This window comes from Aythya ferina (assembly GCF_964211825.1).
Source record: "Aythya ferina genome assembly, chromosome: 19".
Lineage (NCBI taxonomy): Eukaryota > Metazoa > Chordata > Aves > Anseriformes > Anatidae > Aythya > Aythya ferina.
Window position 1 is genome coordinate 8,108,075 of NC_140309.1, and position 27,564 is coordinate 8,135,638.

The 27,564-nt window shown below is 51.0% G+C and overlaps 1 protein-coding gene across 1 annotated transcript; it reads left to right on the forward strand.

Moving 5' to 3' along the window:
• The first annotated feature begins 13 nt into the window (after positions 1-13).
• SUPT6H (SPT6 homolog, histone chaperone and transcription elongation factor) lies at positions 14-27,182 on the forward strand. Its single transcript, XM_084493212.1, has 37 exons — positions 14-118; positions 4,239-4,372; positions 4,843-5,001; positions 5,150-5,220; positions 5,707-5,902; positions 6,579-6,663; positions 7,040-7,313; positions 8,596-8,697; positions 9,177-9,293; positions 9,839-9,928; positions 10,395-10,537; positions 10,801-10,952; positions 11,465-11,563; positions 11,729-11,858; positions 11,950-12,100; positions 12,492-12,646; positions 13,217-13,412; positions 13,750-13,889; positions 13,968-14,085; positions 14,726-14,802; positions 14,994-15,129; positions 15,523-15,660; positions 16,000-16,167; positions 16,691-16,818; positions 17,918-18,125; positions 18,606-18,753; positions 18,993-19,135; positions 19,895-20,035; positions 21,097-21,292; positions 21,420-21,658; positions 21,926-22,039; positions 22,317-22,441; positions 22,682-22,794; positions 23,215-23,292; positions 23,376-23,542; positions 24,785-24,972; positions 25,153-27,182. Exons 2-37 carry the CDS (start codon positions 4,264-4,266, stop codon positions 25,337-25,339), a joined length of 5,181 nt encoding a protein of 1,726 aa, XP_084349338.1. The 5' UTR covers positions 14-118; positions 4,239-4,263; the 3' UTR covers positions 25,340-27,182.
• The last annotated feature ends 382 nt before the right edge of the window (positions 27,183-27,564 follow it).

Sequence of the window (27,564 nt, forward strand, 5' to 3'; positions counted from 1 at the left end):
CGCTCCGCCCGCCCGGAGGTCGCAACTCGTCTGCTCCGCCCCCCGCCGCCGCCGCCGCCGCCGCCTCCATTTTCCCTCAGCGCCCCCGGGGGAGGCCGCGCCGGGCCCAGCGCTGCCGGTAGGGGCCGGGAGAGACCGGGACGGCTCCGGGAGGGTTGTGAGGGGCGAGGGGAGGGGTTCGGTAGGGCCTAGGGGTTGCGTGGGGGCATCTACCGGGGCTTTGGGCCGGGCTGGGCGGCTGCCGGGGGGGGGGTGAGGCCCGGTGGGGCCGTGAGGGGGGCACGGGGAGGGCCTGGGGGGGGCGTGAGGGGGTTGGGGGGGTGTAAGGGCTGTGAGGGGGTCGGGGGGCTTCTGGGGGTTCCCCGGTGTGGGGGCGGGGGCTGGGCGGCCCCTCCGTGCTCCTCACCCCCGCCCCCGGGTGTAGGCCGCGGGGGTGGCACCCCCCTGGGCCCCCCCCCCTCATTCAGGGCACCCCCTCCCAGCCCAGCTGCTGTGGGGTGGGGGCGGTGGGACCCCCACAAACACACACACAAACCCCTGGGGTCCCCGCCTCCACCTCGGGGCTGCCATGGGGCCTGGGGAGGGCACCCTGCTGCCACCCCCCTCCCCGTTATCATAAGGAGGGGAGCGAGACCCTCACCCCTATTTCCCCATTTCCCTATGGGTTCTCATCACCCTATCCGCAGGAGAAGTCCCCGCACAGCTGGGGAGCTCTGTTTGGGTTTGTGAACGGCTGGCGGGGCCCCCCAAAAAATGCTGGGGGGGGGGCAGCAGCCTGGGCAGGCCCTGTTGGAGCTCACGATTGATGAAAAAGCAGCACATGGAAGGTGAGAGTGAACGGCTGGAGGTCGTGGCGGGGTGAGGTTTGAGGTGGTTTGGGGGTTTGCAGTCGTCCCCCCCCCCCCCCCGTTCTGCTTCCGTCGGTGCTTGCTTTGTTTTTTTCTGGGTATGACGATGCGGGGAAGGGAAGGAAGCGATGAATTTAGCAGCTAAATGATTTAGGGTAGCTGAACCCCGCTGGGGGAGGATGCTGGGTGCTCGTGTGGCACACGGGAGGTGATGGCAGGGGGTGTAACAGAGGCCCCAGCCACCGCAGCGACTGCCTCCACGTCGATTTTCACCATTCAGGGAAGAGCTCCCAGACCCTCAGCACTTCCTTCTTTTAAAACACCACTCCAACGCCCCGGCATGGTCCAAAACGGAGAGTTTGGAGTTATTTAAAAGCAGAGATCCCACCTGGGTGCCTGCAGGCACGGGCAGGGCAGAGAAAGCGAGGAGGGCAGATCCATTTTCTGGTCCTCGCAGGAAACCGTGCCGTGGCAGGTCTGAGGGAGCGATGCGGAAGCGCTCTCACAGGGCTGCGGGGCCGCGACGCTCGCTGCCACAGGATGTCCTGCGGCCCGATAGCATCGGGGGAGGTGGGAGCAGCGGGACCAGCAGGCAGCAGCAGGACTCGTGAAGCAGGAACGGGGCTGCCTGAGCCGCCGGGGCTCTCCCGGACCTGCCCCTGTCCCGGTGTTGCTGAACATCATGGGTCTGTTCCTCGTTTTGCTCCTCAGCCCCGTTACTCACCTCGCACAGAGGAAGGGGGGTGTTTGTTTTAGGTCCTGCCTTTGAAAGTTTGTAAAGCAGCTGTGAAACCTCAGTACCACACGTGCTGCTGCCGTGGTGGGGCTCAGCCCTGCAGAAATTCCTGCCTGCCCCCACGGAGTGGCTCTCAGGAAGAGCCCACGGCTGATGAGACGCCTGCAAGGGATCAAATGCGGCATTTTTGTTGTAAAAATACTGAGATTGGTTCCTTGTAAGACCTTGGGGCAGTGACATTACCTTTGCCCTTGGCTTGGGATTTTCATACCAAGCCGCTTGTCACAGCCTTACTCCCGTGGATGTGCTCTCACCGTGCTAACACTCATTTCATGAGTGTTTCATTGACAAAATGAATAGATTGGGCTTCCTTGGGCTCTGTGTTTTAATCGAGCCAGGATTTCTGGCCTTCGTGCTGTGACAGAGCTTTCTGAACCTTCTCCAGTTCAGCCGTTTTGTCTTTGAGATGAGAGCTGGACAGAACTGTGCCCTGATGGCTTTGGCAGAGGTGCTTCCGTGGATCTGTGTGATGCTCAGGGAGTTGAACCGTGAAGTGGCAGAGGTTAAAAAAAGCTGTCCAAAAAAATAAAAATCGCAGAATTCGTTGTGGTCTCACGGTGACACTGCCCGGCTGTTCCGTGGGCACGGACAGCAGGAGATGCCTCTGGTTTCCCTCACCCCACAGCCGTGTGTGAGGCTTCTGCGGGGTGCTGCTGCTCCCCATGCCGGCCCTACAAGTGGCTCTGTCCCCGCTGTGCCTCCTGACGCTGCAGCTCCTTGCTGCGTGGTTGGATTTCCAGCCCGATGTGCTGGGGGATCTGCTCTCCCCGTACCGACAGCAGGGAGAGCTGCCTGCTCGCTGTCGCCCCGCTTCAAAGGAGCTCGCGGACTCTGGCAGGTTGCCATCGTGCCCTTGAGCTGAGCAAAGTGCAGGCACCCCCGGCGTGGAGCAGAGCTCGGGGAACCACACGGCCCCGAGCTGCCCTGGGCTGGAGGCAGCGCTCGAGGCGCTGGGCACGCGCCTCGAGCATTTTTTGGGGGAAACACTTCACAGCAGGGAGCACGCGGTGCTCTGATGGAGGGTTTTCCGTCCTGCTGGACGTTTCGGGTGTCTGTCGTGGGCAGAAGGAGGCTCGTTAGGCTGGGAAATGCCACGGAAGCCGCTCGCCCTGCAGTTAGGTGCGAGGAGCCGCCGCGCTGCTCGGGCAGAGGCTGGCAAACAAAGCAGCTCCTGTTCTCCGCGGCACCGAGCCCGTCGGGGGCCTTTGCTCCAAAATGCAGGGAAACGCATTCAGCCGGCGCCTGCCTCGCCCTCTGACGCCTCGTTTGGGAGAAGGATGAGCCGGGTGAGGACGGGGATCAGCCTGTACCCGCGCCAGGACGGCGATGCGCTGTCTGGGAGCGGGGCGGCAGCCTTGGCCCGCTGCGTCTGGCCCTGGCTGGAGCGTGGTGAGGAGGAATAGCAGCTGCTCTCTGCTCCTGCCTGAAAACTCCGAGGTTTTCCCTCATCTTTCTCGTGGTTTTTCCTTTAATGAGGCGGGGCCAACGTGTTCCTGTGCAGCTATTAATATTTTAAGACAAAATATTCGCCAAGATCAGCCTTTTTCCACTTTTTTTTTTTTTTTTTTTTGAAAGTGAGAAACGAGTCCCTGTTTTTCCCTAAGTTGCCGTGTTCGTGCTCCAGCTGGGGGGATCTGTGGGCAGCACAAGAAGCCCTGCACACGAGATGTGGCACGGCAAAGCCTCGGTCGGGTGGGGAGATGGTTATTGCAGCACCTTGAAGCACAGTCAGGTATCACTCCCCATCATGTAGGGCTTTTTGTTTTTTTTTGTCGTTGTGTTGCATCAGATGGAATTTAACGTGGAGGTTTTGCCTTTAGATCTGATCCTTCCTCGAAGCTTTGCTTTGTACCAGAGGCTGCTGCGTCTTCCTGGGCTGGCTTTGTCAGCGTCACAGCCACGTGAGGGATTGATCGGGGTTTTCTAATAGCTGGCTTTAGAAATTTCTGTTGCTGTGGCCTTTTTAAAAAGGAAAAAAAAAAAAAAAAAAGAAATCCTTTGCAAATTAGAGCAGATTTATAACCACAGGAAGCGACAGGCTCAAGGAGACAGAACTGAGGCTGTGTTAGGATGGACAAACACTTTCCTTCGTGCTAGCCCTGGTTTATGCTGCTTCCAGAAACCCCACTGGGGAAAAACATCAAACAAAAGGTTCTGGGTGCGGGAATCACCCCATGCTGCAGTCCCCTGTTACCTCCTGATCTCTCCCCCTTGGCACCCAACGTGCTGTTTGCTCCGTGGGGCTCCCTGGCTCTCGGCAGAGCCTCGCTCAGCACTCAGCCAAGGCCACTTTAGGGATCACCCTGGCTTCATTAAGCAGGGATTAATCACGTCAAGGTCCTAATTGGTTGGACAGTGCGCCTGACCCAGCGCTGCGTCAGGGACGGCGTAGGGTCGCCTTCCTGGCCGAGCCTGAGGCTCGCTGAGACACAGCCCAACAGGAGCTGACAGCACGGGGCTGCTGGCTTGGCTTGGCTGATCTCTGGTGACAGGGATGTTCAGGCGAGGGGGGCTCTGGGCGATTCAGGACCTGGAGAGCTGATTTGACCCTGTTTTCGCTTAGCTGACACGATGGATTTGTCCTCTCTCCCCAGCTCCTGCGCGTGAGACGCTGCAGCCATGTCTGACTTCGTAGAAAGCGAGGCGGAGGAGTCGGAGGAGGAGTACAACCAGGACGGGGAGGTCGTGCCCAGAGTCACCAAGAAATTTGTAGAGGAAGATGAGGACGGTGAGTCTTCCTGCCTGCGCCCAGGAGGCTGAGCTGTCTGCGTGCCTCACAGCTCTGTTTTCCCTCTCCTCACGCTGTGGATGCATCAGTACCCGTGCAGCAGTAGCGTGGCCATCTGTAGGCGATATCCTCAACTGTTGTAGCGCTTCCCTTCCTCAAAGCGCTTAGATGGTTTTTATATTTGGCAAGAGGAAGTACATTTCTTCACCCCCGGGGGATGCGCGGTTTGATAGTAAACAGTAAAAGCACGGGAATTCTCCCAGTGTGACCACTCCACCTGTTCCCTCTGCGTGAGACAAGAAATGGGGCTCTGGTGTGAGCAGCTGGCCCGGTTCTGTGTCAGTAAAAGCCTTCAGTTAAGGCTCCCTGCGCAGATAGTGTGAAGGAAAATGTTTGTACAGAGTTGTGCAAGAGCCTTGGGAGATAAAAGCCTTAGCCACTTATGCAGTAGTTATTGTTCTCCACCCTAGATGAGGAAGAGGAAGAGGAAAATCTGGATGATCAAGATGAGCAAGGGAACCTGAAAGGATTCATTAATGATGATGACGACGAGGAGGAGGAAGAGGAGGAAGAAGCCAGTGACTCTGGAGACTCTGAAGACGATGTTGGCCACAAAAAGAGAAAGCGCAGTAAGTTTTGGGGTGGTGCAGGCCACGGTGTTAACACTCACACTGCCCTGCTGCAAGCGGTGTCTGCGTGGCCTGGGTGAGCTGTACCCACCTGTCTGTTCCCACATCAGTAAAGGGGGACTGTAACTCGTCTCTGCTTTCTTGTCAGCCTTTGATGACCGCCTGGAGGACGACGATTTCGACCTCATCGAAGAGAACTTGGGCGTTAAAGTCAAACGGGTGAGTTGTTTCCACACTGTTGCTAACAGTGTGCTGCATCCTGGCACAGAGGGTGGGCTCCTGCGTGGAGTGAGCGAGCAGTGCCTCCAGTCTGCTGCTTTCCTTGCAAAGGAGGAGCTGAGTGCTCGAAGGAAGCACGCTCTCTCCTTGCCAAGGCAACTGGGCACTGGCTCCTAGAGTTTCCAAAACGCTTTGTGCTTGTTTGTATCGTCTGCTCTGCTCCTCCCCTCCCACCTCTGCAAAGCAGGTTCAGAAGAGCCCGTCTGCCAGTAATTTTTGCCTGTGTTGGAAAAGTTACCTGCAGCATGGCTCTTTTGGAGCCAGGGGAGGGCTCTTTGCCCCTCCCTGCCTGTGCTGTGCTGGGCTCCATCCTGCTCCCCCTCCAGAGGGAGCAGAGGAAGTGCAGTTCTGGCCTGGCAGAGACAACACGAAGCGTGAGTGTCTGTGCCAGGAGGTGTGTGCACTAACACGACTCCTTGCTTGCAGCAAAAATTCAGGCGCGTGCGGAAGATGTCCGATGATGAGGATGATGAAGAGGAAGACTATGGGAAGGAAGAGCACGAGAAGGAAGCCATTGCTGAAGAAATCTTTCAGGATGGCGAAGGCGAGGAGGGAGGGGAAGCTGTTGAAGCTCCTGTTGCTCCACCAGAAGAAGAGGAGGAGGAGGAAGAAGATGAATCTGGTGAGTATGGATGGCCGATTGCATCTGAAGTTTGTTGTAGGACTAAAGCACAGCAACCAAGTTAAGACTTCCACTAATCTACAGTGAACCAAAAGCTGGAGCCCTGTTGTGGTCGAGCTCTTGGTGTCTGATTAGTACTATCTTTAGAATTAAACGTTTCTGGGCAGCAGATTTAGTTTGTCTGTTAAATTGCTTTGTCCAGAAACGTGTTGCATACGCTGAGGTGTTGAATGCCTCCTTTAAGCTGCTTTCAGCATGAAAATGCTTCGAACAAAGAAAGTGGAGGCACAGTTTAGCACTTAGTAGCACTGCCCATGCCTGCCCTACTCGTGCTCTTGGGCATTAGCCCATCATCACTGCTGGTGCTGTACTGAAGGAGTTGCAGAAATTCTTTCTGTCTAAGGTCCGAAGCAGGAAGGCTTTTTTCTGAGTGCATTTTCTGTGCACTGAGCTGCAGATAGACACCAGATGGCTGTCCTGGGTTTAAAAGTTTGTTCTAGCTTGTAATTGTGGTTCAGGCTCCTGGAATTTCTGAGGTTGGTGAAGGAGATGCTGTGGGTAGCTGTGCAGACTGCCAGCAGGCAGCAGCCTAAGTCCGTGGTGGAGGCGCACAGCTGCACTGGCTGAGCGTGTGTGTGTGTGTCCTGACTGCTAAAATGGTTTTGTCCGTGTCCAGACATCGATGACTTCATTGTGGATGACGACGGACAACCTCTGAAGAAGCCAAAATGGCGAAAGAAGCTCCCTGGATACACTGATGCGTAAGTATTGATTGGAAATTGGCCCGGAGCCTTAAAAGGAGTGCTCAGATCACTTGACTTCTGCAACTGCAATGTGATTCAGCTTGTGGTTGGATACTGCTGGTCTCCTTCCCCAAAGGAATGTGGTGAATTTAAACATGGGGCTTTTGGGCAGACATTTAAGAAGTCACAGACTTCTTTCTTCCCTAGATTTTTTATGGGAATACCAAAAGCAGTCCCTTAAGAGAAGCATTTACATGTAAAGCTCAAATGTCTGTGTACCTATCCATTTTTCTTTAGCTTAGGTGCAAAACCGAGGGTTAAACTTAGGTGCTGTGGCCAGACCGATGTTTTTTGAACTGCATCATGGGGCTGAAGGATAGTTTTTGCCTTCCAGTGCCTTGCAGGAAGCTCAGGAAATCTTCGGTGTGGACTTTGACTATGATGAGTTTGAGAAGTACAACGAGTACGATGAGGAGATGGAGGAGGAATATGAATACGAGGATGAAGAGGCTGAAGGGGAGACCCGCGTCCGACCCAAGAAGACCACCAAGAAGCGTGTCAGCCGCCGTAGCATCTTCGAGATGTATGAGCCCAGTGAGCTGGAGAGCAGTCACCTAACAGACCAGGACAACGAGATACGCATGACGGACATGCCTGAGAGGTTCCAGGTGAGGGAAGAGGGGACAGATGTACAAACAGAAAGCATTTCAGCACCCACCAAGTACAGCAGGCCTGAGACCTGCAGGCCAGCTTTCTCACCCAGCTGCTGGCTGGATTTTGATCTCTCTTTTCCCTTTTTGTCTATCCCACTTTAAATGTGCAGGCTGAAGCTCCACATTCCAACATAACAGTGAAACAGAGTTGTTCTGGCTGTGTAAACCCAGAGGGGTTTTAGCACTGGTTATAGCTTCTCTCTGGCCACTGGGTGCCAGTGTTGCTCTTCTGGGTGTGGTGCAGGGCATGCGCTCTGCTGAGATGCCCTCTATATTGGGTGCTGTTAGTAATCCCATGAGCTGTGCCTCTAGAACAAGAGTGATGCTGCAGTGCCCGAGGCTTGCTAGGGTTTTCTAGCCTAGAGCTGTGCCAGCCAACACAACTGTTCCTTGCAAGGTGTTACTGTGTGATTCTGTAACCCACTTTAAATAATTTGAGCGACTGGGACTTACGCTGCTGTCCATGAGGAGTCCCGTTTGTGCTGCTAGGAGTCATTCTGTTATCTCAATTTTTCACTTAATTTTGCCTCTTATTCGGGTTTTCCCTGGACAGTCAGTGTCCTTTGATCTCCCTTTAGTGAATGTTAATACAGTTCTGTGCGGAAGCTTGTTACCTGCCTTTGTGAAATGTGATGTCTGAAGCTGCCAGTTTTTCACAGGACCCATTTTTTTTCCACACCGGTGTGTACAGCACGAGGGAGTGCTGTATATAATGTCTTCTGGCCATAAGTGGCTCGTTCAGATGTCTTGTCATAGTCACAGATGGTTAGAGCAGGCTCCACCTGAAAGAGAGGCAGCTGGCCTAAATGCCCAGAGAGGCTTTGGAGCTGTTTTATGTTCTGTTATTCTGTGGCTGCAGCAAGAAAAGTGATAACAAGGTGGGAGCAGGGGCAGATGGGAATAGAGGATGTAACTTCAAGGGACTTGGGAGTCCTGTAGGAAGCACAAGTACCCTGAATTGTTCATCACAGAAGGCTATGCACCTTTACAGGCTTTTCCACACATCTTTGGCAGACCTGTTGGCTTTTTTACCTACTGCAACGCTGATGCAGATTTGCTGTTTGCTCAGATGAAGGTGTTGAAGAGCTGTCTTCAGCATAGCCCCGTTGGTGTGGCAGCTACTGAGACCCCACAGCAATCTGCAGCTCAAAACAGTCATCTCCAGGTTTCCTAAAAACATTGCAGCATGAGCCCTGGTGCTGTACATGCCTCTGCTAATCCCGCTGTCTTTTCACAGTTGCGATCCATCCCAGTAAAAAGCGCTGAAGATGACGAGCTGGAGGAAGAAGCTGACTGGATTTACAGGAATGCATTTGCAACACCCACCATCTCCTTGCAGGTAAAGGGCTATGCCTGGGACTTCTGTCCTAAGATGGCTGGTGACTTGAAGGTGCTACAGATTTCTACCCTGGAGACGTTCCAGGAGTTTGCTTAGAGAAACGTCATGCCCAGTATGCTTTTCTATTTTTCTGGTCTTGAGTGGGTCACTTAACACACGTCTTCATTTCCACATTAATAAAACAGGACAAAAAGCAGCCCAGAGATGTTGCAAGAATAATTGTCATAAAAGACTGAAAGATCTCTGAGCCACTGTGCACTTAGGGTAAACTAATATTAGCTGAGATCTGCTTTTAACGATGAGTTACATTGGCCAGATGCTGCTTCTGTGTTTTTCTTCAAGCCAGTCATGCTTTTCTGTGGTCTAAAATCGCAGCATGTAGCTAAGCCTGTATTTCCAGCTAACAAAGGGATCACCGTTTTCCAGCCTTAGCTTGGACTGCTCTTTTAAGCAACATAATGTGTTGTTTATCCTTTTAGGAAAGCTCTGACTACCTTGATCGTGGACAAGCTGCCAGCAGCTTCAGCCGCAAGGGGCCCAGCACCATCCAGAAGATTAAAGAAGCCCTGAATTTCATGAGAAATCAACACTTCGAGGTACCTCATAACTCAGCTTCATTTTCAAGGCAAAGCCTGAGTCACCATCTCCTTATCCAGGCAGGATTAGTCAAAGGGTTGCTGGGAGGTATTTAGGGTAACGAAGTAGGCAGGTCTGAGGTGCCTTACCTGTCTGCCTGTGCTGTGACAAAATGGTGCTTCTCTGGAAAGTGCAGCTCATCTCGTGTGAGATGTGACAGCAGAGGTTTTAAGGCCTGTTTGATGGGGCTGCCATTGCCCTGTTTGCCTGATCCTGGACAAGTTGATAAATGAGGTGGAGGAATTCCAGAGTCTTTTGAACCTTGCTTGGTCCATTCGACTTATTATCTGAGGTGTTACCTGATGTCACAGAAGCTCTTTGGTGTATATGATGCATTCTTTGGTGGAACAGTCTCGAGTTGTGTTGTGACTTGGTACATCTCCCACATTGCTGCCCCATCAGCTTGTTCTCCCATGTGGGACAGGAGCAGTCTCTGGACTCCTGGCTGCCAGGAGCAGCCCCCTCTCCTTTTGCTTGGTGTTGACGAGTCTCGTTTCTGACCTAGGTCCCATTCATCGCCTTCTACAGAAAGGAGTATGTAGAGCCAGAGTTGCACATCAATGACCTGTGGAGAGTCTGGCAGTGGGATGAGAAGGTGAGAGGTGTTTTCATTGGTAATTATCCAATCAGCATTTATTTTATCTTCCCACCTAGCTGGAGACCTTCTATGCCTTTTTTTACTCATTTTGCATCTCTGCCATCACGTGATGTTAAAGAATTACCTGACAAAAGAGAGTGCAAAAAATAGTCCTTTCCCTTCACCAAGTTCCTTTTGTGTAGTGACCTTTCCTGCAAGGAGTGCAAGTTCCTTTTCTGCTATTAGGTAGATCCAAACCTTAATTTGTGTTAACAGAAAATAAACAAATAGTCTCTGAGATGAAATCTGCCATGTGTGTCACATCTGGGCATGGCTGTGAGTGAAGGTGTTGATGATGATTTTTATACAACAAATACCCTGAAATCCTGGGAGTGTCTCCTTAGGATCCCGTCTTTGGGGGAAGGGAGGAGATAAATGTGACACAGCTACAGTGCATCACTGGAGATTTCTGTTTTAACATTAGTGGACCCAGCTGAAGATCCGCAAGCAGAACCTGACACGTCTGTTTGAGAAGATGCAAGCCTACCAGTATGAGCAAATATCTGCTGACCCAGACAAGCCTTTGGCTGATGGGATAAGGGCCCTTGATACTACTGACATGGAGAGGTATGGTGCCATGATGTTTTTGTATTCATTCCAAAATGACTTAATGTGTACCAGCCTATCTGTACAACGTTGAACCTCAGGCCATTGCACTACATTGATTTTAGCCTCACCACAAAGCCAGCGATGAGAAATATTTAAAACTCCTTCAGAAGATGAGCCCAAGCGCTCCTTTTGCCTGACCTGTCCTAGAGCAGGTTCTGTGAGCGCTCTACCCACAGCTGTGCTGTGAGCAGGATGTAACATGCTGGCTTTGCATGTTCTAGGCTGAAGGATGTGCAGTCCATGGACGAGCTGAAGGACGTGTATAATCACTTCCTGCTGTACTATGGGCGAGACATCCCTAAGATGCAGAATGCTGCAAAGGCTGCTCGAAAGAAGCAAAAGCGTATCCGAGAGGATGGTGAAGAGGAAGAAGGTTTGTCCCCAAACTTGATAAGTCTCCTAATCCTGGGCTGGTTCAAAATCCTGGTTCAAAAGAGTAGTAAGAAAGTTTGTTGAAAAGCCTTTGTGTGTGCACAGACCATCTCTGCAGTTCCCTTCTGTCTCAGGTTAGTCCCAGGTCTTCCAAATATCTCTAAAAACGCTTAAAATCAGTTATACAGGATGCTGTTTTTCCAAGGGACAGAATATCACCCCTCATGATGGGGCAAAAGTAAAGATCCAACTACCTTGATTTATGTTTTAGTATACAACCCGGAGATACTGCTGTTAAAATTGTGCAAAAGAGAGAAATTGAAGAAAAGCTAGCGTTTACAGGGTGTTTGTCAAACACTGAATAATTTTAAGGCTACTGTGACCCTTCAGTTGCGTTCATGGGATTTAGGGGCTGTGTTGCACAGTGCTTGTCCCCTTCGTTGTGCTGCTGACACACTGCAGCTGACAGTATGCCTCTGTAAAGAGGCCTTGCTAAACGTACGCTTCCCATAGGTGAAGGAGAGGATGCTGAAGATGATGAGCAGAAAGGGCCTGAGCTGAAGCAGGCTTCCCGTCGGGATATGTACACCATCTGTCAAACAGCTGGGCTGGGTAAGGGCTCTGCTCTGTCATGCTGAGCTTGCAGTGTGTTGTGGCCTAGCCTGCGTCTTCTTCTGGGTTGTGTGGCTTACCTGGAGGAGGAGGACTGGTAATCTTGCTCAGTATAATCTCCAGTACCCTTCTCATCATTTTTGTGATTTTTATTTCCCCCCCCAGACAGCCTGGCTAAAAAGTTTGGTCTGACACCCGAGCAGTTCGGAGAGAATCTCCGAGACAGTTACCAGCGGCACGAGACAGAGCAGTTCCCTGCAGAGCCCCTGGAGCTGGCCAAGGATTACGTGTGTAGGTCAGTGTGTGGGGATCCTCGCTCAAGGCCTGCGGATGATCTTGGCGTGTTCTGAAGTCCCAGTCCTTACTGTTGCCTTTTTTCCTTTTAGTCAATTCCCCAGTCCAGAAGCTGTGCTGGAAGGAGCCCGGTACATGGTGGCTTTGCAGATAGCCAGAGAGCCTTTGGTCAGGCAGGTCCTGAGACAGACTTTCCAAGAGAGAGCTAAAATCAACATTTCACCAACCAAAAAGGGGAAGAAGGTAAGGAAGGAAGCTCTGACTCTGTGGGTCAGTTCAGGGAAGGATCTAAATAATACACAAATGTTCGTTTTGCATCTGGAAACTTCTCCCATGTCAGTGGCAACCCTGAATAGATCTTAGAGCAGTGTGTGAGCTGGGCTGTCAGAGAGGCCAGCTCAGCAGCATGCTGCATTTTTAGTTTCAGCATTTCATCAGACTTGACTCTTACTGTTGAGATGTTGCCTTCAGTTGTTGAAACAGTCTTTCTCCAGCTGGGAACAGATTCCACTGCATCCTGCTGGGGAAGGAAACACAAACTGGCAGGCGTAGGGGTATTTAATGAAAACCAGTGTACAGTAGGGTCATTCCTTGTGAGTGCCCTCCATGCTTACTGATTCTCTCCTCTCTCCAGGATATCGATGAAGCCCACTATGCCTATTCCTTTAAATACTTGAAGAACAAGCCTGTGAAGGAGCTGCGAGATGACCAGTTCCTGAAAATGAGCCTGGCGGAGGATGAGGCACTGCTGACTATAGACATCAGCATTGACATGAAAGGAGTGGAGGGGTGAGTCCTCCCTGGTTGTGCCCTGGCAGAGCTCATTTGTCCAGTGCTGCAATGCTGTTAGAGCTCCTCTGTATCCCAAACTGCTTCTGGAGGTCGTGGTCTGGTCTCCTGGTCCTTAATGATAAGCAGCCTTGGGGGCTTGCTTTTATCATCATCTGACTGAAAACTTTAGCAGAAATCTGGCTTATTCATTTGAAAGCAAATTCTAAAGGCTTTAGGCTGTTTGTGAAAGGCAGCACTTGTTTCCAAATCACCCTTGCTGTGTGGCTTCTTGGTTTCTTCCCTTTCTTCTGAGCAGCCACACTGTGCAATAAGGCACGGGTGTGCTGCAGTGGCTGTGGGCTCCCCTGTGTCAGTCCTCTCTGTGCTGCCAGCAGAACATTCAGCTGAGGTCTGTCTAGCAGCATAGCTCTTGCACCTAAAGGAGTCTTGGGTGGGAGGATTGGCTCTTCTCTGTACTTACCAGGTAGCTTCCTGAACCAGGTCACGTCCCTGTGCAGGAATCTGACAGTGGTGGCATCAATGCAGGCGTTTGGATCCTGTCTATATCTCCACCTCTTTCTTTTGCAGTTACGGTAGTGACCAGACATACTTTGAGGAAATCAAACAGTTCTACTATCGGGATGAGTTCAGCCACCAGGTGCAGGAGTGGAATCGGCAGCGTACTATGGCCATTGAGCGGTCCCTCAACCAGTTCCTCTACGTGCAGATGGCTAAAGAGTTGAAGAACAAGCTGTTGGTGGAGGCCAAGGAATATGTTCTCAAGGTGAGGTGGGGGACAGATGGGTTCGAGTCAGAGCTGGGGTTACAAATGCTGAAAGTCGTACAGTACACTGAGAATGGCTGCTGATGGGCCACATACAGGCACTTGGGAAGGAGGAGGGGACAGTGAGAGGTCTGAGTCAGGTTCTAAAGGCAGAGTAAAGCAGATGCTTTAGTGGGAGGTAAAATGGGCTTTGTGTTTCTGGAGACCTGGTCCTAATTCTGGCAGGATACTGTCCTGCTGCCCTGAGCAGTCCCTGACCATCCCTGTGGAGAAGGGCTATGCCAGAGCACCTGCAGTGGATTTTCTCACTCCTGTCTCTCCTTCTCTGTTCTTCTAGGCCTGCAGCCGCAAGCTGTACAACTGGCTAAAAGTAGCTTCGTACCGTCCTGATCAGCAAGTGGAGGAAGATGATGATTTCATGGACGAAAACCAAGGGAAGGGGATTCGGGTGCTAGGCATTGCCTTTTCCTCAGCCAGGTAGGAGGAGAGGAATTGGCTCTGGATCTATGTTCATCTTCAGGAATCGTCTGTTTCTGAGTGATCTTTGTTCTGCAGGGACCACCCCGTGTTCTGTGCCCTTGTTAACGGAGAGGGCGAGGTTACAGACTTCCTCCGATTGCCACATTTCACAAAGAGAAGGAATGCCTGGCGCGAGGAAGAGAGGGAAAAGAAGGTGAGCCTTGGCACAGCTCATGTCTTGAGACTAATGCCCACAGGTCGCTTTTGGAACTGGGTGATGCACTGTGGGCTGGTGAGGAATAGCCAGTCTGAAGACAGCACAGGCTTTGTCACTCCTGCATGCAAGAATTCTGCCTTTTTTTTTTCCACCCTGTAATTATTCTGCTGGAGAGGCTTTCAGTTAGATTCCAGTTCACTTCTGCTGCTCCTCCTACAGGGAGTGACAGGGCCTTGCCATTCTGGAGTTCTGTTGGTTGGGGTTTCTGAGCTTCTGTGGTTATACAGCTACAAATCTTCTCCACTTTCCCTGATCATGCTGGAATGGTGAAATGCTGCAGGACCTACTGGAGCTTGGGATAGGCTTTTAACTTCCATTCCCTGCTTTTACTGCTATCCTGAAACACAGAAGCATGATAGCATGACTCTTTCCTCTGCAGAGCTTTCATGTTTGTCCTTGCAGTTGTCTGCAGGGCCTGTGGAGAAGGTGTTTATCTAGATCCATGTCATGGTGGCAGATCAAGGTAGCAGTGAGGGAGGATTTTCCCTGTGAAATAGGAACCCAAGACTAGTAGCTAATCCAGTGCAGAAGCTCTCTAGCGTTTCTACTCTGACCCATCTCACCTTCTTCTTTCCAGGCACAGGATATTGAAACCTTGAAAAAATTTCTTTTGAACAAGAAGCCTCACGTGGTGACAATCGCAGGCGAGAACAGGTCAGAGCAAGTGTCTTTGTGTTCCTTGCATTTCCAGGTCTCTTTGCAGTCCTTTCCTTGTGCTCCTCTACATTTCGTTGTTTGTACAGTTAGCTGGAGGAGGAACAGGCTGCTCCCAGAACAGTTTTTGAGTGTGTAGCAAGCTGCAGTCTTGCATTCTCCCCTCAATACCCTTGGCCATCTCTCCCTAGGGATGCTCAGATGCTGATGGAGGATGTAAAGAGAATTGTTCACGAGCTGGATCAGGGGCAGCAGCTGTCCTCTATAGGAGTGGAGCTGGTGGACAATGAACTGGCCATCCTCTACATGAACAGCAAGAAGTCTGAGGTGAGCCTTCTGTTATTCTAGACACCTCTCAGTCTTACTCAGGCCGTCTTGGCCTCTGTTTATTCTGCTGGCCCAGCCTTGTGTCATCCACTGCCTCATGTGATCCATCTAGAAAATGACATGCTGATCCCTGGGTCAAGGCTAAGCATCTTGTTTAGGTTTCCCTGAAGAAGTTGGCATCAGCAGATGTACAAAGTAGATGTTGGTGCATTCTGAAATCGATTTTGTTCAGCTGAGTGGATGGGCTTGTTTCATTCCTAATTACAGCATCATTCCTGTGGGTCTTTGATCTCATCTCTCTTTGCCTGAGCACCAAATGCCTCCTGTGTTCCCGTTCTTGTCTGATGTCTTTGCACGTTGTGCTACAAAATGTGATTCTTTGGCCTCTTCCAGAATGAATTTCGGGACTACCCACCTTTGCTGCGTCAAGCAGTCTCCCTTGCTCGTCGCATTCAGGATCCTCTCATAGAGTTTGCCCAGGTCTGCAGCTCTGATGAGGATATTCTCTGCCTGAAACTCCACCCTCTGCAGGTAAGGGTTCCTTGTAGGATCCTTGGGCAGGGGGGATCCATTTTTGGGAGGGGAAAAGAAAAGTAGTCTGGGAGACCTGGGACTGTTTTCTGTCAAGGAAAAGTATCCCAAGTTGAACTGGTGCAAGCTCTGCCTGTTCTGTGCCACGTTCAGGCTACACAGCACCTTTTTTTCTGCCTTCTTTAGCTCATCTGCCTCCTGCCTTTAGGCTGTTCCCAGGGGTAACTCTGAGGTGCAGTACAGCCCCTGAGAGCCAGTCTACTGCATCTGGCCCCGCTTGCTTATGGCAAAGCGTTGCACACATCCCTTTGCGAGGCTAATGCCTCTCCCTTCTGTCAGGAGCACGTGGTGAAGGAGGAACTGCTGAATGCCCTCTACTGCGAATTCATAAACCGCGTGAACGAGGTGGGAGTGGATGTCAATCGGGCAATTGCTCACCCTCACAGCCAGGCTTTGCTGCAGTATGTGTGTGGCCTGGGACCACGCAAAGGCACTCATCTGCTAAAGGTAAGGAGGCTTCTGTCACTGCCTACAAAAACAATGCATCCCGAGCGGTGTGCGAGTTGGCCTGATGGCAGTGTTGTGATGAGCTGAGTCAGAGTTCGGCGATGCAGCTGACAGCTCCGTCGACGAGTTTTCATATGCGTTACCTCACTGTGCCTAACCCCGAAGCTGTTTGTGGACTTGTGTCCTTCACAGACCCACGCAACTCAGCAGATCTGTCAGTACTAGCTAGCTCCTGAACTCACAGCAGCGGATGCGCTGTTATGGTACCAGGACGCCTCCATACTGTGGAAAACACAAGGCAAAAAGCCAACGCTCTTCCTGAGAGCTGGAGCTGTTCCATGGGGAGTCACCTCCCTTCGTGCAGTGTTGAGACACAAGCAGAGGGCAACGGTTAATGATTTGTGATGGTCTTGGTTATGTCAGATGCTTTGAATACCGCACTGTCCAGTGAGAATCCTCTGCTTTTCCTGGGAAAACCTCGGGTTTGAATAGCAAAACTTAATGCTGTTTCTTCTTTCTCCAGATCTTAAAACAGAACAACACACGCCTGGAGAACAGGACCCAGCTGGTTACGATGTGTCACATGGGACCCAAGGTGTTCATCAACTGTGCTGGCTTCATCAAAATTGACACGGCGTCGCTGGGTGATAGGTGGGTATTGGATTGTGTTCAGTGCTGCACAGGCTGTGAAGCTGAGTGTGTTACAGGCTAAAACAGTCTCGTTCTGTGGAGTCCATGTTCCTAGGAGTTTCTGTGTGGCCCCTCTGATCTCTGGCCAAGTTCAGGTATTGCTGGTTGTTAATCTGATTCTTAAGGGTAGCTAAACGTGGCCAGCAATGTGAGCTGCGGAACATTAATTATATAGCTTGCTATGGTGTGAAAGACCCTTTGTGGTCAAGAGGAACTAGACTAAAACCAGTTGTTCCTTAACTTTCCGTAGTCCTTGTGCATGTCTGTCAGTGACCCGTATGCACTTCTCTTTGGTTTCTGCCTAGTCCTACCAACAGCATTTTATTTTTTCAGAAGTTTCAGAATGGGGGCATAAATCAGCAATTTAACTTCCTCATAGCAATACTGGTCAACTTGTAGAGCATCAGGTTACTGGTAACTGAACAAGAAATGTGTGTTTGGAGGACAGTGATAACCTATTTTTTAAGTCTTCAGCTGCCAGCTTTGTGCAGAAGGGTCACTTGTTGGGAACGTGCTTTTTCTAAGGCTGCCACAGCATTTTTTTTCTTTTTTTGCCTTTGAAAAGCAGTCTGAGAAAGGACACCTGGCTGAATCCTAACACTGAGTGATCCAACCCTACTAGGTGGTTGGATCTTGCAGGACCCAAGTCCCAGAGGTGCAAGGGCAAAGCATACACTTCTCCAAACTGGATGCAGGTGGCTGCACCACCAGTTGGCAACATTTAACTTGTATAAGGAAGGAAACTTACAGAGCTGTGCGCTTGTCCAGCACCTACAGCAAACTGAGTCGTTGAGTCTACCTAGCATCCAAAAGCCTGGCTATGACCTTGATGTGCAGGAGCTGCGGTCCGGGTCTGGAATTTGCCTTGGGTCCTACTGATTTAGCAAGGAAGAATTCTTTGTGTCCTGTTGAGAGTAGTTTGTTCCTTTGGGGTCAGCGGTGGCAAAGCAGCCATGCAGCCAGCAGTGATGGTCAATAGGATAATTCGTATTGAGCTGAAGGAGCTGACTCTGGAACTCTGCAGCGTCCTTATCTGAAGGTGTCTCTGGTTTTATTTCAGTACTGATTCCTACATCGAAGTCCTAGATGGTTCCAGAGTCCATCCCGAAACCTACGAATGGGCAAGAAAAATGGCAGTAGATGCCTTGGAGTATGACGAGTCAGCTGAGGATGCTAATCCTGCAGGAGCTCTAGAGGAGATCTTAGAAAACCCCGAGCGACTGAAAGACCTGGATCTTGATGCCTTTGCCGAAGAACTGGAACGACAGGTGTGCTGGGGATTCCTGGTGCTGAGAAACAGGGGAAGCTGCATGGCCCAGCTCAGTTTGTTAGGTTTTATAGCTGGTGACCTTTGTCCTTTTTAGGAGATAATATTCATTTATTGCCATTGTAAAATTTATAAACAGCTATGACAAGTATTTGGTGTCTGACAATGGCATGTAGTAAATTCTTACAGAAAGTATGCCTGGGGCAGGGGAAGGGAAAAGACAGTAATTAGGCTGGTTTTGCCCCCCCTGAACTTATTTTTTTCTGAATTTAGTAATACTTTTTACCTCCTCAACATACTGTGACTAAGTCCTACAGTTTGATGATGATGACACTCTGCAGTGTCATCGTCTCCCCCCCCCCTCCCTTTTCTTTAATTTGGTGTTTGATAAGTTCTGTGAATTCTTTTGTAACTTACCCTGGATTCCCTTTTCACCTCCTCCCTGTCACTTACGGCTTTATAACCTTTGAATACCACGCAGGGCTACGGTGACAAGCATATCACTTTGTATGACATCCGAGCTGAACTGAGCTGCAGGTATAAGGACCTGAGAACACCGTACCGTGCTCCAAACACAGAAGAGGTCTTCAACATGCTGACCAAAGAAACTCCAGAGACTTTTTATATAGGTACATCTGTGTTCGCTTAGAGTGCTCTGATGATTGTTGTCATCCTAAGTAGATTTAAAATACATAGAGGTGGGGCAAAGGAATGTTGCTGAGGGTGACATTGGGACAGTGCTAGGTTACAAGTGTGTACCTGGGAAGTCTTAACACCTTCATACACATCTGCCTTAGATACAAGTAAATGTCTGGCCCTGCAGTTGGCTTTCAGTTCTTCATTCTCTCCTTCTCCTCTCACACCACAGGTAAAATGATCATCTGCAACGTCACCGGGATAGCCCACAGGCGGCCACAAGGAGAAAGCTACGACCAGGCAATACGGAACGACGAAACTGGCCTTTGGCAGTGTCCTTTCTGTCAGCAGGATAACTTCCCAGAGCTCAGTGAGGTAGGGCTGCTTCTCTTGCCGGCCCTACCTTTGCCAGGAGTGTATCAGCAGACCTGAGCATTTTGTAGGGATGCAGTAGCCAAGGGCTCTTGAGAAACAAGGTAACAGAGCCAAGATTATGTCTGCAGTGCCCCAGGACCCCAACCTGAATGTGACCTTTGATTGCAAATATAAAATGTTCCAGTTTTGACTAATTGCCTCAGTATGGATTTGACAGGTCCTTTATGGATCTTAGTGAACTGAACTAGGAGTGAAATGGATTTGGGGATAAGCTGGCCAGTTCTTTGCAAATACATAAAGCAGGCTTGTTTGTGGTCTAGGATTGTGTTTTATGCAGAGAAGCTGCCAGTGACATAGAGAACAGAAGTTTGTTCTGCCACCTTCACAATTTTAAGAACTTATCTGGACTCCCTGCTGCTTAATGCAGCTGTACTTTAGGTCTCTCTTCCAAACATTTGAATTCCAGCATTGGTAATCAGTGACTTTAGAGTCCTATAGTGTTCGTTAGAAACCAGCCCTAGCTGCAGGCTTTTGTTCAGGGTCTAAAAATGTTCCTGGTTGCAAAGTCCCATCAGTTCTACTCAGCTGAAGTAGGAAGACCGTGTTACTGGGTAGCTTTCGTTGAAGTCCTCTGCCCTTCCACACGTCTGTGCTGGCTGTGCCTGTTTGCTGACACAGCTTTTAGACTTGTTTGAGTGTGAGCTGCCTGGGTTATTGTGTTTCCATGCGGACTGACTTTTTATCTTTGCCTTGCTCCAGGTTTGGAATCACTTTGACAGCGGTTCCTGCCCAGGTCAGGCCATCGGAGTGAAGACACGTCTGGATAATGGCGTTGCTGGCTTCATCCCAACAAAATTTCTTAGTGATAAGGTGGTCAAACGGCCAGAAGAAAGGGTGAAGGTATGAAAGCAGTGAGTTTTCACATACCCTGCAAGAACTAGAAGAGCATGGAGTCAATGGCAATAATTCATAGTTTGGTTAATGCTGTTTCCTAAATGGCTTCTCAAACCTTATTTTCCATTGAAGGACTTTAAATCAGCAGAAAGTTCAGGTTCTGGTTAGCGTCCTTGTCCCAGAGTGCAAATCTCTCTTGGCAGCTGGTGGAAACCATGTTAATCAGTTAACATGTTGTACTGTGGGAGAATTTATTATAGTCTGGGTTTGGGAGACCAAAAGGCATTCTAATGCAGAGCTGCCCTTTGTTTCTGGCTTTCTAAAGAGTTCACAGAACTGCTGTTAGTTAGATATGCAGGGTCTGTTTCCCTCTCTCGTAGCTTTTTCTTTTGCAATTCATTTGTGGAGGTCATCAGAGTTGCTGTTCTTGTTCAGGACAGGGACTGGGGTTCTGAAATCACGGGATCACATATTTCTATCGTGATAAAATAGAGGTTTAACATCTTTTCTGTCTTCTTGGATTCCCTGACAGTCCACGCAGGTGATGGATAATCCTGTAAGCACAGAGATCTCTTAGCAGCTTTTTAAAGAGCCATTGTTGACTTCAGCACGGTTAACTGGACTAAGACATTACAGTTTTTGTGGTGGGATTTCCCATTTAACTACTGTAGTCTTTTGGGTGTCTTCCAGTCTGTTTCCGAACAGACATAACTGCTTGCTTGTGCATCATGAAGTCCAGTTTTGCTGCTCCCATTGTTAAAGATACCTGAAATAGCAAAATTCATTGCCTTTAGCTTGCAGACATGCAGTTTCCAGTGTGATGTGGGGTGTAGATAGATGATAGAGAACTGCCAGCAAGAAATGTCTTCAATCTCTTTTGATTCTAGATCAGTTGGTTTTCAATTCATATGGAAGGATCACCTTTAAAGGTGGTATCAGTCTGAAATACGTGAGGTACTTGTGCCTCCTCATTGGCAGCACAATCCCACGCAGACTGCTCTGTAGCACAGGCTGCCTGTCGTATCAGCCACACCTGCTGACCAGCTTTGCATGACCCTCTCCTGCAGGTGGGAATGACTGTTCACTGCAGGATTATGAAGATCGACATTGAGAAGTTCAGTGCGGATCTGACCTGCAGGACTTCTGACTTGGTGGACAAGAACAACGAGTGGAAACTGCCTAAAGACACCTACTATGACTTCGACTCTGAGGCAGCAGATCACAAACAGGAAGAAGACCTGAAAAGAAAGCAGCAGCGGACAAGTGAGTCAGTCCTTTTTCCCTCCCCTGTGACATCAGCCTTCCTAGGGTGCTTCCCAGGGAAAACAAGCACAATTGGAATAAAGCAGTTCCTCTTGGAAGCCTAAATACTCCTCTTTGTCCCCCCTAGCATACATCAAGAGAGTAATTGCTCACCCGTCATTCCACAACATTAGCTTCAAGCAAGCTGAGAAGATGATGGAGACCATGGACCAAGGGGACGTGATTATTCGGCCAAGTAGCAAAGGGGAGAACCACCTTACTGTCACCTGGAAGGTGAACGATGGGATTTACCAGCACGTGGATGTCCGAGAAGAGGGCAAGGAGAACGCTTTCAGTCTGGGCGCCACGCTTTGGATTAACACTGAGGTAAGAGCCCTGCAGAGCATGCCTGGGAAGGGCTTGGTGGGGAAGGAGAAATACCTCTGTGGCAGAAACAGGTTGGCACAGCCTTTCTGTCCTTGCAGCTGCTTTCAGGCAGGCTAGAGAACTGCAATGAATGTTACTCTTCTCTTAGACTCTTTTCATTCAAAGCATCCAGCCTTGCTGTGCAGGATATATGACTGATAGCTGTATACTAGGATCAGTTTCCTCATCACACACCCTAAATACCTCTTAAAATGTGTTTGTCCAAAGGAGTTTGAAGACCTGGATGAAATTGTCGCTCGCTATGTCCAGCCGATGGCTTCTTTTGCCAGAGACCTGTTGAATCACAAATACTATCAGGATTGCAACGGTGGAGACAAGAAGGTGAGCCCGTCCCAGGCTGCTGTAGCTTGTGTGGGAGATAAATAGGTGTCTTTGTCCCAGGGTAGATCTTAAATTCCTTGAGTCTAGCATGAGTTGCTGCTGGACTGAGCTCTGACCTTCCTTGTCACTTGGGGCTTGGCAGTCACGTTCCAGCTGTAGGTTTCAGGGGGATTGTCTAGCAGCAGTGGAGTCAGGATGGGTTCCTGCAGGTTCTCCATGTTGCTAAAAATGTAGGCTCTCCTTGAGTGTTTCTTTTTCTCTTTCTTTCTCTAATTAGAAGCTGGAAGAGCTGCTGATAAAGACCAAGAAAGAGAAGCCAACGTTTATTCCCTACTTTATCAGTGCCTGTAAAGATCTACCTGGCAAATTCCTCTTGGGATATCAGCCTCGAGGCAAACCAAGGTAAATGAGAGGCAAGCCCAGCAGCTGGAGCTGAGTACTGCCAGTACCACACCTGGGCTTACTGCTGCCAGTTTCTCTTCCAGTTCTGTCAGTCTCTGTAAGTCAGCCTTCACCCGAGTTTGTAGGCCATGTCATGCCTGTTCCTATTGTTGCCTGTTAGCATGAGGGTGCTGTATGGAGGCAGGTATCTGGAGCAGCCTGTGATCTCTTGTGCTCTCCCACATTCCCTGCTCCTCACAGGATAGAGTATGTGACAGTCACACCAGAAGGATTCCGCTACCGGGGCCAGATCTTCCCTACCGTGAATGGACTCTTCCGATGGTTTAAGGATCATTATCAGGACCCTGTTCCAGGTGAGCATCCCAAAACCTCAGTGTCTCAGCTTTCTGTTTCATGGGCATCACATAGTTAGGGCTGTTAGGAAAGGCCAATTCTGTGGTCTTTGTCCCTGAAACGTGTTCTAGGTTTTTCTGTATGTGGAAGGTTTCAAAGCGGTACTCAGGTTTTTGTATTTCATCGACCTGTTAAGAGCTCTCCTAAGAATCTTTTGGCCACATGGGCCACGCAGCAAAGGAATTGCCCCTTTCCCCTCCCTTAGCCTCTCCCACCATACAATCCTGCACGTGCCGTGTCCTGGTAAAACTGCACCTCGCCAATACAAGTGTTTCCAACGATTATTTTTTTTTTTTTTTTTTTTCAAACCTTGAATATCAGACCAACAGCTGCTCTCCTGGGAGAACTAACCCATCCCTCTTGGCTTCTGTTTTACACAGGTATTACCCCCAGCAGTAGCAGTCGGACCAGAACTCCAGCCTCCATTAACGCTACTCCGGCTAACATTAACCTGGCAGGTCAGTGCAGGCCTTTCCTGGTGGAACTGGGGTACAAAGTCCTGCAGGCTCTGCTTTATCTAACACGATGGTCCTTCTTGCAGACCTGACCCGTGCAGTGAACGCCCTCCCGCAGAACATGACCTCCCAGATGTTCAGTGCCATCGCTGCCGTGACGGGCCAGGGGCAGAACCCCAACGCCACCCCTGCACAGTGGGCATCCAGTCAGTACGGCTACGGGGGCAGCGGAGGTGGCAGCAGCGCGTACCATGTAGGTGTCACTTCTAAGCCTTGGGGACAAGGTGCTGTTGTGTGGCTGCTTCTCACCACTACAAACCATCCCATGGGAATTCTGTGTGGTGCGAGGGGTTGCTCGTTGCCAGAGATCTGCTACGGAGGGGAGCTTGACACGGTTCTTGGACCAGATTTCTTCTTGCCTCCCTCCCGTGGCTGAGGAAATGAGGCGCGTAACCCCGTCCTGCTCTGGGGAGAGCTGAAACAAATAGCAAACTGGCCAGGCCCCCAAGGAATGTGGCAGGGTAGAGAGAAGGGATCCAGCGGTGAAGGCACACAACCTTGTGATTGTGCCCCTGAATCGCCAACGTGAGCTGCCAGAGGAAGAGATTAGCTGTGAAACTATGCGCTGAGTTTGCAGGGCTTTTCAGCTCAGCGTGCTAATCTCCGAGCCGCACCGGCAGGCGAACACCTCAGCCTGACCGAATACCCAGGGGCTTTGCAGGGAGTTGAACAGTTTCAGCTCGTGCTGAAGCCTTTCCTCACGCACACTGGTACCTGCCTCCCCCCGGCACGCGCTGCCAGCTCCCCGGCTGACCCTGAGGCTAAATCCAGCTGCGGAAGGACTGAGTTGTCTGGGTACAAGAAACACGCCCTGCCATTAGAGCTGATGAAGAGGTGCTGCAAGACGAGGCTTGCAGGGAGGAGTGATTCTCTTTTGGACCACCTTGGGAGGCTTTCATGAAGTTTTGCAAAACAAGTGTTGAGCTGGGGATAGGCAGGGACTGTGGATAACCCAATGTGTTAAGCACTGAGCCAATCTGAAGGAAAAGGGAGATGAATAGGGCAGAAAAATAAGAGCAAATTCATCTGTTCTTCGTGTCCACTGTAGGATGTTGTTTCTATATCTCTTGCACCCATCTCTATTGTGGTCCTTACCTTTGTTTGCTTTGAACATCTCCCCTTGTACCCTGTGTGGGATGAACAAGGAAGGGTGCCTGTTTTATGGCTGGGAGCTCTGGGGGGGAAAGAAGCAGGCCCCAGAAATGTCTCATGCTCAGGAGGGTGCTGCTCCTCCTGCCCTACAGCCCCCAGTTCCTTAGGCTGCAATCTGTGAACCTCTCGTTGCTCAGATGAGGGGCTCCAGCAGGCCTGGGAGCGTGCAGCAAGGACATGCACCGGCCTCCTGCCAGCAGGGCAGTGCTGAGCACGCCAAACTTCAGCCTCACAGCCTAGCAGGGTTTATTCTCTGTCCTCTAACCGTCTCTGCTTCCTGCAGGTCTTCACGACTCCAGCACAGCAACCAGTGGCCACCCCTCTGATGACCCCCAGTTACTCCTACACTACCCCCAGCCAGCCGATCACGACCCCCCAGTACCAGCTGCAGGCCAACACCACCCCCCAGTCCACCCAGTCCCAGACACAGTCGCAGCCATCGTCCAGCTCCAGGCAGAGGCAGCAGCCAAAGTGAGTGTCACCGGGTGTCACCTGTGTCACCTGCTGGTTGCTTTTGTGGATTCCCACAGAAGCAGCATGGTGGGGTTGTCTCAAATCCTCCCGCGTGGGATTTTTTGGGGAGGGAGAGCAGGGAAAGCTGCTCTGGGCTTGCTTTCTGGCCCGTCCCACCTCCTGCCTCTATCGTTACAGGACCAACAGCCACGCTGCGATCGACTGGGGGAAGATGGCCGAGCAGTGGCTCCAGGAGAAGGAGGCTGAACGGAGGAAACAGAAGCAGAGGTTGACTCCTCGCCCGTCCCCCAGCCCCATGATCGAGAGCACGCCCATGTCCATCGCCGGGGACGCCACGCCGCTGCTCGACGAGATGGACCGATAAGGCTGTGCGGGGCCTGCGCCGTGACCTCCGCTCCCTTCTCTCGGAAAGGGGAGAGCGAACAGTTGAAAACAGCTTCCCTTCCCTTAGCCACCTAACTCCTGTTTTATACGTCATGCGACGGTGGGAAATGACTCTCGGTGATGTGCACCTGAGCGGACGAATAGACTTGGCAGGGCTGGTCTAAATATATATATACTATATATATATAAATATATCATAGGAAAGGACAACTGCAGTGGCCTCTGCGGTCCAGGTCCCTGGTTCACCACTTGGAAGCTCGGCAGAGCAGTTACAAGGTCAAATGAGTCCATCCTTTTAGGCGCACAGCAGTCTGCTTTCACAGCGAAGACCAGGAAGCAAACGTAGCTGAAACTGCAGACCACTGGCGTGGAGTGAGCCTGTTTTCTTTGGATTCTCCCAAACCCTGACTGTTGGCTCTCCTCGCCCAAAGAGCGCAAAGCAAAGTCACTGGGGTTGTGACGAGCTAACCAGAGTTCTCAAAAGGTTTCTGTTGTTTGTTCGCTCCATGGTTTCACGTGTAACAGGCTCTGCAAAGTCTGTGCCAACCCCCAGGCGTGCTCGTAGGGGTCTCACACAGCAGCTCTGGGGGTAGGGGTGTTGCCAGAGCGAAATGCAGCTGTTGTACCAAAAGCTTGCCCTCCTCTGGCTTCTTTTGGATCAATATTTATTTAGTTTTTTGGGGGGGGTTGTTTTGTTTTTGTTTTGTTTTTTTAAATCAGACTGCGAAGCGAAACCCCAGGCACCGGCAGCTTTCCCAAGCTTGGGCCAGACCCTTGGGCTGAAACACCGCGAGAGCAGCCCCTCGGATGGTGGAGGGGACGTAAAGCAGCTGAGTGCATGGCATCCTCCTCCGCCTCTGCTTAACCCTGCCCACTTGTAACCAAAAGGGGTGAATAAATAGTGTTTCTACTGAACACTTTGAGAGGTTTTCTGTCTGTGCCCCGCGCTGCCTGCCCACCCTCTCCTCTTAGCCTTGGGTTGGCCTCAGGAGCAGAGCTCAGCGCAGAAAGCCACTGCTCCTCCTTCCTTCTGCTGCTTGGAGTTGCCTTCTGTGTGCCGAAACTTCCACGGAGAAGCTGATTTCTGTTGAGCTGATATATATATAAAAAAAAAAAAAAAAGTTTTGTTTTGAATGCATTGTACGGAGACATCACGCACACGTACCGGCACCTCGCACGTCTCTCACTGGCTGGGAGAGGTACCGGGGGTCCTGGGAGGGGGCAGATGCTGTGGATAACTCCTGTTGTAACTTCTGTCACGTCAGGAACTGCCAGCGCTGAGAGGCATTTCTGAACTGGAAAGTTTCTCTGCACACACTTTCCCCTCTCCTCCTTTGTTCCCTAGGGCTTTTCTATGGAAGCAGGGTCTTTGTTCCTCCGAGTGCTCCTGGTTAGCCTCCTCTTCGCTAGGAAATGAGCAAGAACAGCAACTCCTGAGAAACAAAGGTCTTTTTTGCATGTAAATGCTCCTGAAGAATGGCAGCCACGCAGGAGAACAAAGCAAAGCCCTTTTCCAGGGAGAAATGCAGGTCCTGGCTTCCACACCACCTCCTCTGCAGTGCTGGGGGCTGACACAGCCGTGTCCCTCCTGTAGCTGCAGGCCGGGATGGGGCCGTGCCGCCGTGGGTTGCAGCTGTACTAACCCTGTGCTATTTTTTTATTTTACAAAATGCTACGATGGGAATTGGACTGGGGGGGGGAGCAGCTCTTTACCCAAGGATGTCTCTGACCCGTACCGGGGGGGCTAGTTGTGCATTGTCGGCTCCTTTTCAGCTTTGTTTTTAGTTTCCCCGTACCGTCAATAAAAATTCTACTTTTGGGAAGCTGCCTGCGAGCTGTCTGTGTTCAGCACTGATGCTGCTCTTGCCCCGAGGGCTTTGCACCCCGTGAGTGGTGCTGCTCCAGGGCACGATGACTTGGTGCAGCCCCAGCCTTTCCCCCCTGGGCTCATTTCAGGGACGTGGGATCTCATCCACACCTCAGGCACCTCTCCAGGAGCAGCAGGGGGTTGTGTGGGGCGGCGCTGCCCTCCTGCTGGCCTCGTGTCCCATCCCTGAGCACTTCCCTTGATTCAGGCACCCCATTATCCATCAGGGGAATGAGTCGGGCTGCCGGAGCAACCTGCGATTGCTGCCTGTGCCTCTGCCTTTGTCCCAGGGCTGGAAAAGCTTCCATTGTCCCACACCCCATAGCTCCTGCAGTGTG